The following is a 14,552-nucleotide window of genomic DNA, read 5'->3' as shown; positions in this document are numbered from 1 at the left end:
GGGTAGTTTCCAGTCTCCTATCAGCTGGATCCCTGAGGGCGGCCGTATCAGGAGACGGTAACGCCACTTGTTTTGATAAGCGTGTGAGCGCCTTATCCACCCTAGGGGGTGTTTCCCAGCGCGCCCTAACCTCTGGCGGGAAAGGGTATAATGCTAATAACTTTTTTGAAATTAGCACTTTTCTATCTGGGTTAACCCACGCTTCATCACATACATCATTTAATTCCTCTGATTCAGGAAAAACTACAGGTAGTTTTTTCACCCCCCACATAATACCCCTTTTTGTGGTACTTGCAGTATCAGAGATATGCAAAGCCTCCTTCATTGCCGTGATCATATAACGTGTGGCCCTACTTGAAAATACGTTTGTTTCATCACCGTCGACACTAGATTCAGTGTCTGTATCTGGGTCTGTGTCGACCGACTGAGGTAAAGGGCGCTTTACAGCCCCTGACGGTGTCTGAGACGCCTGGGCAGGTACTAACTGGTTTGCCGGCCGTCTCATGTCGTCAACTGATTTTTGTAATGTGCTGACATTATCACGTAATTCCATAAACAAAGCCATCCATTCCGGTGTCGACTCCCTGGGGGGTGACATCACCATTATCGGCAATTGCTCTGCCTCCACACCAACATCGTCCTCATACATGTCGACACACACGTACCGACACACAGCAGACACACAGGGAATGCTCTTATCGAAGACAGGACCCCACTAGCTCTTTGGGGAGACAGAGGGAGAGTTTGCCAGCACACACCCAAGCGCTATAATATATATGGGAACAACCTTATATAAGTGTTGTTCCTTATAGCAGCTTAAATATATCAAAATATCGCCAAAAAATGCCCCCCCTCTCTGTTTTACCCTGTTTCTGTAGTGCAGTGCAGGGGAGAGTCCTGGGAGCCTTCCTCACAGCGGAGCTGAGCAGGAAAATGGCGCTGTGTGCTGAGGAGAATAAGCCCCGCCCCCTTTTTCGGCGGGCTTTTCTCCCGGAGTTTTAGATATCTGGCATGGGTTAAATACATACATATAGCCTCAATGGCTATATGTGATGTATTCTTTTGCCATAAAGGTATTAAATATTGCTGCCCAGGGCGCCCCCAGCAGCGCCCTGCACCCTCCGTGACCGCTTGGTGTGAAGTGTGTGACAACAATGGCGCACAGCTGCAGTGCTGTGCGCTACCTTCATGAAGACTAAAGAGCCTTCTGCCGCCTGTTTCCGGACCTTCAATCTTCAGCATCTGTAAGGGGGGTCGGCGGCGCGGCTCCGGGACGAACCCCAGGGTGAGACCTGTGTTCCGACTCCCTCTGGAGCTAATGGTGTCCAGTAGCCTAAGAATCCAATCCATCCTGCACGCAGGTGAGTTGAAATTCTCTCCCCTAAGTCCCTCGATGCAGTGAGCCTGTTGCCAGCAGGACTCACTGAAAATAAAAAACCTTAAAAACTTTTTCTAAGCAGCTCTTTAGGAGAGCCACCTAGATTGCACCCTGCTCGGACGGGCACAAAAACCTAACTGGGGCTTGGAGGAGGGTCATAGGGGGAGGAGCCAGTACACACCACCTAATCCTAAAGCTTTATTTTTGTGCCCTGTCTCCTGCGGAGCCGCTATTCCCCATGGTCCTGACGGAGTCCCCAGCATCCACTTAGGACGTTAGAGAAAAAATGTTCATAGAAACCAATCAGCTTCTAACTTCAATTTATAGACTGTGCTAGATAAATAATTGCTTGTAGCCTATATGTTGCTAAGGGCACTCTCTAAGGTTTGATACAGCCAGTGTCGGACTGAGGCATGTAAGTGTGGAGATGTGTCCTGTTTTACAGGACACATTCCAGCTGCGGAGGCATTCAAATGTTGGCGCCCACCGGGAGCCAATCGCGGCTCCCGGAGCAGGCGGCCAATCAGAGACGGGCGCGGCAAGCCAATCGGCGCTCGCCGTGTCACAGGCCCCGCCCCCGGCGTCTGACGTCAGACGCCGGGCAGGAGCTGAAGAGGCCGGGCGCGTGGAGGAGCGCGGCAGAAGAAGATGGGCGGGAGAAGAGAGAAGACGCCGCGAGGAGAAGAGGACGGGATGCCGCGCCGAAGAGCGGTGAAAAGCTCCGGTGGCCGTTGAAGAGGCCAAAAGACGTCGGTCTCTTGAAAGAAGATGTCCAGCGGCGGCTGGACGTGAAAGAGCGGAGGCGGCGCCGCTGGCCAGGACGGGTCAGCGGCAGAAGAGGGCGCCGGAGACCCCCGGTGCAGGTGAGGCCTCAGTGAGGCAACTTTCACCGCTCTCCCTTTTCCTCCCTAGACCATCAGGGACGGGCATTAGGCCCGGGGGCACAATTCAGGCACTAGGCCTGGGGCGCAGATAGGAGGTTGGGGCCACCATTTGATCAGGTGGTTTGGGCATTAGGCCCAAGCCACCTCAACGGTGCAGTAGGCGGGCATTAGGCCCGAGGGGCACATCGGGCACTGGGCCTGGGGGGGCATTAGAGGGCATTAGGCCCTAGTGTATTTTGGCCAATTAGGTAATATAAGGTGACGCTGGGTACTAGGCCCAGATCACCCAACGAGTGACGAGTTAGGCGGGCGCTAGGCCCGTGGGTAATGTCGGGCCTCGGGTCTGTACGCAAATAGGGGGCGCTAGGCCCAATAAATAAGCGGTTCCCCCGAAGTGAATAGAGGTGGCACTGGGCACTAGGCCCAATCCACCCCAAGGTGTTTAGGCAGGCAGGCCCGCTCGGCCTGAGCCCCGGGAATGAGAGTACGGGAGGTGGGTGACCTGTGCGGCCCCACTACCTGGTGTTCTGATTCAGGTACTTAAAGGGACAACACCGTGGTAGTTGCTTGCACTGTGTATCGTGATGTATGTTGTTACCGTGCGGGGCAAAGTGTGAGCTTGTTAAGTCTGTGTTTAGTTTTGTTGCACCACACCCACAGAGCTAGTTTGAGGGCTCTGCCGTTGTAGTTAGTATAGGGGTGTGACACTAGGTTAGAGTTAGGCCCTGCACGACTGTTTGCTTGTCTGTTTGCCTCCTTACAGGGACCTGTAAGAGAAGAAGACGTTCGCAGTGCGGAACTGATGGTGAGTAGCATCTGTGTACGTTTGTCCCTTTGTCTGTCCCCGAGCGCCGGAATAGGGGTTTGCTCACGGACGTGAGAACCCCTTCATCACACTACGCGCGAGAGTGCGAGTGTGTGACTTCTGGGTGGTTGAGGCTTTGTGCCAGTGATGACCTTTCACCCAACCGGTGAAGGTCGCCGTCACCCCTGGGGTATCCCCTTTTCAGGTGGAAGAAGGGTTGATACCCCCCTTAAGGTAGACTATTTTCTCCTCAGCTCGTTCGTCGGTCAGCTCCGAGAGGGAATCGCCGTGTCCGGATCCGACTGAAGATTTCCAGGTCCGTTGAAGATTCCGGTACCTGAAGGTGAGAGAGAGCGGCGCCTGGTGAGTACCGAAACTACACCTGTACGGCAGCAGGCACCACCACACGCACCGCCGCCCTCTTGCATAAGGCCCACCGGGGGGAATACAGTGGTAGAGGCCCATGTTTAGGGGTGTGGCCAGTCTCTAGAGGGGGTGTGCCCAGCTGCCACATTGGTTTGCCTAACCATTTTGCATGGGTTGGTCCCCTAGATAAATATATACAGTAAATACTGTAGTGCATGCATGATAATGTACTAGATTAGAAACACCACAGTCTGGAACCTGATCCCTAGAGGAGGGGGTGGGGCCCCAGGCAGTAGGGCCCACCGGTGGTTTCCCCTGTACCCCTGTGGGCCAGTCCAACCCTGGACACAGCTCAACCACAGTCTGTCCATAATCAATGCTGTAACACTAGCTTCATCTTCCCTTCCATCAAAGCACCCCTTTCTAATAACAAGCACATACTGCACCGACGGATCTAGACTTTTCTTTAGGGGGGGCGGTTTACTGTTTAACCTTGACTCCTCCCTCTACAGTCCCAACTCCTCCCATCTGCAATACTAACTTCTCCTCTCTCAATTTTGACTGAACTTTTTGAGTGAGACTGAGATAGAGCTTTGTGATTGTTCTATGTACATGTGACTGTGCTATGGGGTAATTGTATTTATTAGCCCTAGTACCCACACACCAGCAAGTGAGGGGCACATGCTCTGTAATCCTTGCTCTCCTGGCTCCTCTGTGCTGCTGTGGTATAAGCTGCAGCACATCATTCTGCCTCAGGCTCTCGCCGGAGAGCTCTCTTCAGCTCAAAAGTGGGCGTGGCTATGACTGTGTTAGGGGGGCGGTCGCCCCCTTCACCCCCCCCCCCCTAGATCCGGCCCTGACATACTGTACACCCGGGATGGACCAGTGCATTGCCAGGTCCCACAGCAACAGTTAGGTAGCCTCCTGCACCTCTTCTCTACTGTCCTAACAAGCAATAACCAGCTCATAGAAGGTTCCACTGTGCTCTTGTGAGGGCAGAGCAGGTGTCTCAAGGGAAGAGGAGAACCTCCACTTACTTACTGTACAGAAACCATACTACCTGCACCCACCCATATTCCTGCCTCTGTCATTCCACATTTTAAACCAATCTACATACGTTTTACATATTAAAGTGTATACGCTGTCTATAATGAGCGTATAAGTTACCCATACAGCCTATTTCAAGGGTTAAAAATATTGTTAAATAAAATATCAGAATGATCTTGGTCCCACCACACTCCAACAAGGCCATGCTCTATATTGTCCTGCATACTTAGTCAAATTTTGCTAAAGTCCCAATCCATCTGCAATGATCATTTTGCCTGCAATGAAACCTGTTTGGTACAAGTTATAAGGCGTGGATATTAATAGGGAACTAGTAAGATCACAGAGGCCTGAAGCACCTCGTGCCTCTGGAACTAGTAGGAATGCAGATGCCTAAAGCACCTTGCGCCTCTGTGCATCACTGTTTCTGAGTAAGTGGATAGGTTTAATGGTCATTAATATTGATTGAAAAAGCTTTTCATTGCAAAAATAAAAAAATAAGCAACAGTTAAATAATCATAGTACTTTTTCCCACAAATAGTTCTTGTCTTGGAAAACTAGTTATTTACAACTCTAGCAAGTGTGTGTGTGTGTGTGTGTGTGTGTGTGTGTGTGTGTGATACAAATATTGTAAATGAGAAATTCTGTTCATTTAGGAAAGTTTAGTATCTAAAATTCTTACCAGTCCATCTAAAATGGAAAATAAAAAAATTGCAAAGAATTTTTATTGTGTTGGATGAAAAATCCAATCACCACTGTTCACACCAACCTACGTGTCCTCATCTACCACCACTTAGTTAAATTAATCATATTTATTATTATTACCAGTTACTTATATAGCGCACACATATTCTGCAGCGCTGTACAGAGAATATTTGCCCAGTCACATCAGTCCCTGCCCCAGTGGAGCTTACAATCTAGATTCCCCATCACATGTACACACAGACACATTCACGCTAGGGTTAATTTTGTTGGGAGCCAATTGACCTACCAGTATATTTTTTGGATTGTGGGAGGAAACCGGAGAACTCAGAGGAAACCCACGCAAGTACGGGGAGAATATACAAACTCCACACAGTTAGGGCCATGGTGGGAATCTAACCCATGACCTCAGTACTGTGAAGCAGTAATGCTAACCATTACACCATCCGTACTGCCCTATTTAAAATTCACAGTCACACATAATTACATAGAGGACACAGTGCAATGAATAACTTGATGAAGCTGTTTTCTTGTTAATAGCAGTCAACCCCATCACTGTTTAAAAGAGGCAACATTAGAAGCAATTCTAAAGTATAAGTTAATACAGCTGGTATTTAATATATTCTGCTTAATCTCCTGACATAAAACAGAAATGCAAACATTGCATATACTGTAGTATTTAATATGCAGCTTAACCTATTAGCATTAACAGTCTCTGCCACTAAGCAAAGCCATATCCTTAAACGACTGCTACAGTATACTGAAGCATTATAAATGGAAAGTAGGAAATTGATTTGCATGTAATAACAGTTGCAATAAACCTTCCTTCCTACGTGCAATTTTTCCCATCTGTTAATGGAGTGGAAGTTTAGAATCTATTATTCCCAGAAGGGGACTTACCCAGCTGGACATCTATAACACTTGGCTGGTTCTCCACAGGGAACAATGGTTTAGGAGGCTTCGCTGTGAGTAAAGCTAGAAGAGAAAACAGGAGACTGTAATGGAACTCTGTGACAAATTACAGGATAGGAAACATTCTATCATTCAAGGCATTTCATTTTGCTACACTCGATACACTGTAAACATCATCATAAAGTTTGCCTATGTGGAGCTATCTATGCAGAATATACTTAACGCTGGATTTTCTGTCCCGATGAATTATTACAGATGGGCACACGCTGACAGGTACATCTTCAAAGTGCTATAAATTTTAGCAAATACTACTTTTGAAAGTTACCCCCTAAAATCTAAATCAGACTAAAAGTCACAGTCAAATAGCATCCTGGTACAGAATAAGTTTGTGAGAGACGTAGCAGTAATCTTTGGGATCACATAGAATGTTTGTGATGTAAGAGGGAGTCAATATTACATAATTTTTTAATTGAAAAAAGTGGCAAATCAGTTTTGAAACTAGTCTGCCGGTCACAATTTTAGATATTCAACATATAAGTCGTATTAGTGATTTCTAAAGCTGCAGACATGGTGTGATTCAGAGATGTACGGTAATGCAAATTTGTATGCAGCTAGTATGTGATAATGGGGGTCATTCAGGTGCAGTTGCTCCTGCAACCATCAGAGCAAAGTACCGATTTCTGGTACTTTGCACATGCGCAAGACCCATTCTGCGCATTCGCGAATGGGTCCTTCTGCATAGAACGCAGCCTAGCATCTGAGTGTTTTCGATTGACAGTCTGATGCCATTTTGGAGGTGGGGAGTATTATTATTATTATTATTATTATTATTATTATTATTATCATCATTATGTGTTCCAATCTTAATTTTCCACTCTATCAGTATATGTAAAAGGTACTCTTACAGATTTTCCATCTGTATTTTTGTTGATTTGCTATAGATCTACTATCATTACACATTACATTTATTGTTGTGCATGGCTATGATAAGCAAACACATACAATGAATGTTTAGGTTCTTAGGTAGAAAGCGGAAAACATAGGGGTCTATTCATGAAGCAGTAAAAAGTGTGCAGAAGAGATCCAGTAGAGAAGTTGCCTATGGCAACCAATCAGTGCTGAGGTAACATTTATAAAATACATTCTATAAAATTATATGTAGCAGCTGATTGGTTGGCATGGGCAACTTCTCCACTGGCTCACTTCTCCACACTTTTCACTGCTCCATGAATGACATAATCTATTACACATAATTTCCTGAGGTGTTGAAGTCTGTGGCTGTGGTGTGGAGCACCAGCCGCCCTGCTCTCCACATGTAGTGGCTTCTGTTTTCTGGCTGAACCATGATGTAGCAGCCTGGTAGTGGGTGTAGGGGCAGTGTTCAGGGTTCCAATAGTATCCATCCAATGCATTTTATGCAATATGTACTTTTTCAAGGCTCCACACCACAGCCACAGGGGAACTGCACACAGATAAAACCTGATAGCCACAGGCCGGGTGACAGGGTACAAGGTGGACAACTCTACAGGGCCTCAGGAGTACGACGTGCCTGATGGTTAGCGTACAAGTCCGATGGTGGGGAAACTGCGTATGTTGAGGACCCGTTTTGTGCATGTGCAGAACCAAGCAGTGTGGGGCTGCGTGTAGGGGCTGAGCAGAGCAAAGCTTTTAGGCAGGACTGGCCCACCAGGCCATCTGCCCATATCCAGGGGATATGAGTCTATAGCTGTAGATTGAGATAAACATAAGAGATAGGGCTGTAGACACCGAAATGGCGCTGGGGAGACACAGGCAAGGATGAGGCTGAAGAGACATAAGGGATAAGCTGAGAGACACAGGTGGAGATAAGGCTGAGAGACACAGGGGGTGTATGGGGCTGAAAGCCAATGACTACAGATGGAGAGACCCAGGGTGAATGAGACAGGAGAGACATGGGGGGAGGTGGGATGGAATCAGCCGATTGCCGACTGGCCTGTACCTATTGAGACTGGAGAGACACAGGGGGGATCAGCCGATTGCCGACCGGCCTGCACCTGAGTACCCACGAAGGATGGAGGCCCCCAAATATGTATGCTGGGCCCCAAGATCTCTGTTGCCGGCCCTGGTAACCTACCAATGGTCTCCACTAATTCAGCATAACAAACAGTGGGGAAGATGTACTGAGCCCGGAGAAGTGATAAAGAAGTGCTAAGTGGAAGGTGATAACGCACCAGCCAATCATTACGGGTCTGAAAATGACAGTTAGGAGCTGACTGGCTGGTGCATTATCACCTTCCATCTATCACTTCTTTATCACTGCTTTATCACTTCTCCAGGCTTAATACATCTGCCTCAGTGTTTTCTAACATTATTTTATTTTTTCCATTAAGAGCCTAAACATTCATGGTATTCGTTTGTACGTCATAGTCATTGCCTATGAGTAAGCTACAGTATGTTGCGAAATGATCGTTAGGCAGTACACCTAAAAACGTGTCTGTAATTTTACTAGCTAACCACTGTTTAAAATGTATTATTATATGTGTATATAGCTGTGATTTATGTATGAGCATTGAATAACCTGTGAACACAAGCCACATTTAATACAAGGCTGGGGACAGCACCAATTAGTGATATTTTACCACTAGTGGGAGTTCCAGAGAACGGGAGTCGTGGCTGGCGTGTCAGCGCTGAGACGCGCTGCTACTCTCACATATGCTAAGCTGGAGACGGCATTCTAACATAGGCCCTCATTCCAAGTTGATCACTTGCTAGCTGTTTTTAGCAGCCGTGCAAACACATATAGTCGCCACCCACGGGGGAGTGTTTTTTTGCTTTGCAAGTGGGCGAACGCCTGTGCAGCCGAGCTCTGCAAAAACATTTTGTGCAGTTTCAGAGTAGGTCTGAATTTACTCGGCCCTTGTGATCACTTCAGTCTTTTTGGTGCCGGAATTGACGTCACACACCCGCCCTCCAAACGCCTGGACACACCTGCATTTTCCCTACCACTTCCAGAAAACGGTCAGTTGACACCCATAAATGCCCTCTTTCTGTTACTCTCCTTGCGATTGCCTGTCGAATGGATTCTTTGTTAAATCCATAGCTCAGCAACGATCCACATTGTACCCGTACGACGCGCTGCGAAAATCGGCAGTGAGAGATCAACACGGAATGACCCCCATAGGACGCGGCCAGTTAAGATGGCTAGATCCGGACACGGGAGCCCCGGCAATAATAGGAGCGCTGAGATGCACCTTATTAATATCATGTACATCACTGACGGTTGCGGTATTAGTGAATAGGTGCTCCATTGATTGTGATTAGGAATAGCCCCACCCTAGTGTCAGTCAACTACAAGAAGATATTCATGCATTAATAAAAGAAACATTATAGATGGGGATATATTACATGTTATTTTAGTAACCAATATCTGGGAGCATTCATTTATATATAGGTGTAACATTTTATAGACACCCAGAGCAACGTCAGATTACCCACATAGTGGTAATTATCGCAAGTGGCCTTGAACCCAGGGGATATGGTTGTTAGGTCAACACAGCTTAGGTTGACAGTCATTAGGTTGACCACTGAAGGTTGACATGCATTAGGTCGACATGGTCATTAGGTCGACATGTACTAGGTCATCAGGTCAAAAGGTCGACATGAGTTTTTCACATTCTTTTTTCATTTTTTGGATTTTCCATACTTGACGATCCACGTGGACTACGATTGGAATGGTAACCTTGCCCGAAGCATGGCGAGCGAAGCGAGCCATGCGAGGGGACACTGTGCACTAATTGAGGTTCACCGTCACTTTGCGAAGAAAACGACACCCAAAAAAGTCCAAAAACTCATGTCGACCATTTCACCTGTCAACCTAGTACAGGTCGACCTAATGCCCTTGCCAACCTAGTACATGTCGACCTAAATGCCCATGTCGACCTTCAGTGGTCAACCTAATGACTGTCGACCTAAATTGAGTCGACCCAACGACCCGTACCCGAACACAGACACAAATTGAAACTGACTATAATAAGGGTTTCTAACTGAAGATACTATTTCTTTTTATGGTTTAGGTATTAAGGAACATAGTCATACTGCCAGCACATAGCAGCTTAAATTAAGACTACAGTACCATCACTACTGGAATAATGAACCTTTTATGGTTACTAATATATACTAATGTAGAGTAAAGAACAAAGCTACTGTACACTACAGGCACATAGAATTTTAGACTGCATTACTAATATTTTTGGAAGAATTAACTTTATATGGATACTAACAGCAGCAATTTCTAGCCAAAGAGACGAGAGTCCTAAGTGTCCATAACGAGTGTATTATTAACACAAGGATATTATCCGAACATTGATTAGTAAGGTCAGGTCACCTACATAGTGACAACTATTAGAAGTGTCATCAAACCCATATACAAATTCTAACTGACTTGTGGGTCATAAATTGTTAGAGATTGAATTTTAAGGAACGAGTCATACTGCTGATATCCAGCAGTGCTAATTAGGACTGTAGCATTACTATTCACTATTAGTTATCCTTATCTGGGGTAACATCAGCCATTTATAGTCAGAAAGATGAGAGCCTTTAGTGTCTAGGGTGATGTTAACAGAAGTTATTCATATAATCTATGTTATTCTGGGCTCTCTAAATTAAGACATGGTGGTGTAAAATTTGTGCAGTGATGCGCACACTGCCAGCACCGTGAGAGAGTATATACAGAAGTTATTGTAATTTATAAGACACCTCAATATTATCAGAATGAATTCAAGTCACAGACACTACACTTGTAACTGCTAACAGACAACTCCAGATGATACAATTGTATCTGATTTAATATGTGTGGGATTCTGTCGCAAAAATGTAGTTACAATATCACTGATACTTGAAATAGAGTATTATCACTGTAACAACAGTGGCTTAGCATTTTAATTCACTTTTCATTTGATCACAACCCCCCTTTTTTCACTTACACTATATGTCGCAAACTTCTTTTTATATACAAACAATAAAATTATATTTTATAATTAGTGGTCATTTATCTAAACAGGTAGATAAATGACCACTCCCCCTCCCCCCCCCAAAAAAAAAAAAAAAAGAAGAAGAAAGAAGAAGATACATATTTAAGTGGTAAGAAAGGGGAAAGGACAATTGTGACACATGTATGAAAAAATATTTCTAAAGATAATAAGTGTCTGTGCGACCCCTTTTCTCACTTTCCCTGCTCTCTAATACCAAATAAAATATATTGATATTATATATTTTATTTTATAACATCTGACAGATTAATAACAATCAGTAGCTGTGACAAAATTACTCTTTTAAATACAAAACTAGCACATCAAAAACAAAATGTAAAACTTCTTAAATCTATCAAATGTTTCCTAGGTTACCAAGCGCCTGGGTGTATGACAAACAGAGATACTGTACCTCAATTTCTTTTGTCTATGCAAATATTAAAGCTTCAGGACAGCATTAACAAATGTATTATTTTAACTGTTAAAAAGGCAACACTAGTGCATTAAACTGACTCTTTCAGCTTTAAAACATAGGCGAAAACATTTACAGTAGATTAAAAACTGTGCACTGCTGTATCTAGAAATGTGACAGAAACAACATTAATTATTCTAACTAGCTCTAATTGGATAAAAAGGCAAAAGGTGTGAATCGCATTGGGACTATAAGAGCCCCATTGATATTTTAATAAGACATCGCTGCCTCATTAGTTTTTGCAGTAACGCTCTTTTGTGTATGTGCACTTTATGTTCCAATGTTATTTTTAGATTTTGTTTCACTGTCAGACAGAATTGTTTTACTGGCCATGGAAAGTGTCAGCAACAACAACACAGTGAGAACCCATAGCAAGACCTCGGGCATTGCTCAAAGTCACAAGCACCAGATGTCAGACACTGCTATGTAGACCTACACAATGTCATGGAGCTCGTGGGCCTCTTGTCAGAATAGTGAACTTGCCTACGGTTTGCTACATCGTCAGGTTGGGTTAAGCTCCTGCATCATCTTCATGAGCTATTTGCAGCACTTGTATTTATTTTTACTTTGTGGTGTCTTAAAATGCCAATATACAAACACATAATTCCATGTACAAACCACAGAATTGCTGAAATCAGTTTCATACTGAATAATGCAAATTTTTGGATGACAGTACATGTACGGGGCATTTAAAGGCCCGTACACACTTGACGATAAAATGAGCGACGTCGTTCATTTCAGCCCTCATCAACGACGTCGCTCATTACATCGTCAAGTGTGTATGCATCCGACGACCACCGATGCGCGGCCCCGCGGGATGTTAACGACCCTCGCTTATCTGTGGAGCATGTATGCTCAATTTCCACTATGGTCGTTACCGACCAGAGACGTCGTTGAATGTGTATGGTGTGAACGACCAACGACCAAGCCACTGTTCACCAGCCCTGTTCCCAGCTCATTATTTTAATAAACTGTTCAGCTTGGATGCTTCAACGATGAATGGTCTTTGGTCTTTGGTCGTTGGTAGTGTGTATGCTCATGTCGTTTGCTCAGCTGTTCAAGGGAAGTTCAAGGGAAGTCCTTAACGACGGTCGTTAACGACGTGTGCATCGTCAAGTGTGTATGGGCCTAAACTGTTACACACTAATATGCAAATGGTACATGGGAGACCGATACTACTAGTAAGTGGCAGCACATTGCTCTATGGTGGTCATTCTGAGTTGATTGCTAGCTGCATTAGTTCGCTGTGCAGCGATGAAGGCAAAAAAAATGGCACTTCTGCGCATGCGTATGCGGCGCAATGCGCACGTGCCAGGAACGTGCAGTGAGCTAAATTGCTCAGGAGGCACAGGCAAGCCCCAGAGACAGATTTACACGCAATATATGAGCCAAAGCGTACATCTGGGCATTATGCACAGGTGCAGCAGTATAAACTCCGGGAAATTTGGTGAGTTTTGATCAGAGATGTGCGGAAAAGATACACAGGTGAGGCACTGCCTCACCTGCCATAGACTTTTCACCCCAGAGTTTTGCCTATAAAAATGATTAGAATAATGCAAAGAAGATATTTCAAACAAATTATTTATATCTTTCATCTACTTTATACAGTCAAAACTCTGGCACAAGCGTTAGTATGACAGGAAAGGCTCTGCCTCACCTGCCTCACCCCACCGCACGTCACTAGCACGTGCGACATACTATTGCACCGAACTATGTAGTTTCACACAGGGTCTAGTGAAGCTTTTCAGTCGTACTGCTGGCCGCAGAGTGATTGACATGAAGTGGGTGTTTCTGGGTGGTAACTGACCGTTTTCAGGGAGTGAGCGAAAAAACGCAGGTGTGCCAGGAAAAACGCAGGCGTGGCTGGGTGAACGCAGGGCGTGTTTGTGACATCAAAACAAGAACTGAACAGTCTGAAGTGATCGCAATCGCTGAGTAGGTTTTGAGCTACTCTAAAACTGCACAAAAATACTTTGTAGCCGCTCTGCGATCCTTTTGTTCGCACTTCTGCTAAGCTAAAATACACTCCCAGTGGGAGGCGGCATAGCGTTTGCACGGCTGCTAAAAACTGCTCGCGAGTGAACAACTCGGAATGACCACCTATAGGTCTTCAATCAGCCAGTGATATACAGTAGAGCACAGGTTCTCAAACTCGGTCCTCAGGACCCCACACAGTGCATGTTTTCCGGGTCATCTCACAAAATCACTAATTAAAAAATTAGCTCCACCTGTGCATCTTTTAAAATGGGACAGTGAGTAATGAATACACCTGTGTACCAGCCAGGTGACCTGGAAAACATGAACTGCAGTATGTGGGGTCCTGAGGACCGAGTTTGAGAAACACTGCTGTAGAGCCACAATTTTCAAAGAGACTAAGACAGACATTAAAGCAGTAACAGAAAATAAACACACATTAAAGTTAAAATATATTAATGCTTAGGTCATTACTTAGATAATTTTGGTAAAGGAAAACCCAAAATACCGGTATATCACTGTGTACTAGCCTCAAAAATTCTGATTACTAGCATTTTGTACCTAGTGAAAGCATATACTGTAAATGTAAATTGCACCATATTGATTTCACAGATTCCATACACACTTGCCCTTGAAAGTGTCCACAGCACTGCTATAGTGTTTGGGCACTCATTGCTTTATTCTTTTACTTGAGTTCATTGCAGTATCCACCATTGACCCCTTCCCCATATCACTAGCACAACAGCTGGTCATCACTTATTGTGCATCTTTGTCCTAGCCTAAACAAGTTATTTTAGTGTTCGAATTTGACAACCTTAACCATTTAATATTAAGGGTAAATGCCATTTTTGAATGTATTATACCTTGGCTAAGTAAAGTTCTATCACTTCTTTTGACTTGTTATTTCATCAAGTAATATCCAAATATGGTTACCTAACGTGGAAAAACTTCCGTCACACTTCCACAGGGTTACAATGTAAAATGGTGAGGTTTGTGGTGACAATGGGGG

At 44.9% G+C, this 14,552-nt stretch overlaps 1 protein-coding gene across 2 annotated transcripts in view; it reads right to left on the bottom strand.

Annotated features, from left to right (window-relative positions):
• Positions 1 to 14,552, bottom strand: part of IL1RAPL2 (interleukin 1 receptor accessory protein like 2) — a 1,679,520-nt gene that overhangs the window by 473,449 nt on the left and 1,191,519 nt on the right. For both annotated transcript variants that reach the window (XM_063937358.1, XM_063937357.1), the window contains exon 6: positions 6,080 to 6,154. In XM_063937358.1, the coding sequence (XP_063793428.1) occupies positions 6,080 to 6,154 (75 nt within the window). The remainder of the gene's footprint in view (positions 1 to 6,079; positions 6,155 to 14,552) is intronic.

This window comes from Pseudophryne corroboree, chromosome 8 (assembly GCF_028390025.1).
Source record: "Pseudophryne corroboree isolate aPseCor3 chromosome 8, aPseCor3.hap2, whole genome shotgun sequence".
In the NCBI taxonomy this organism is placed as follows: domain Eukaryota; kingdom Metazoa; phylum Chordata; class Amphibia; order Anura; family Myobatrachidae; genus Pseudophryne; species Pseudophryne corroboree.
The sequence above is the reverse complement of the archived record's forward strand: the minus strand, read 5'-3'. Positions and strand labels throughout refer to the sequence as shown.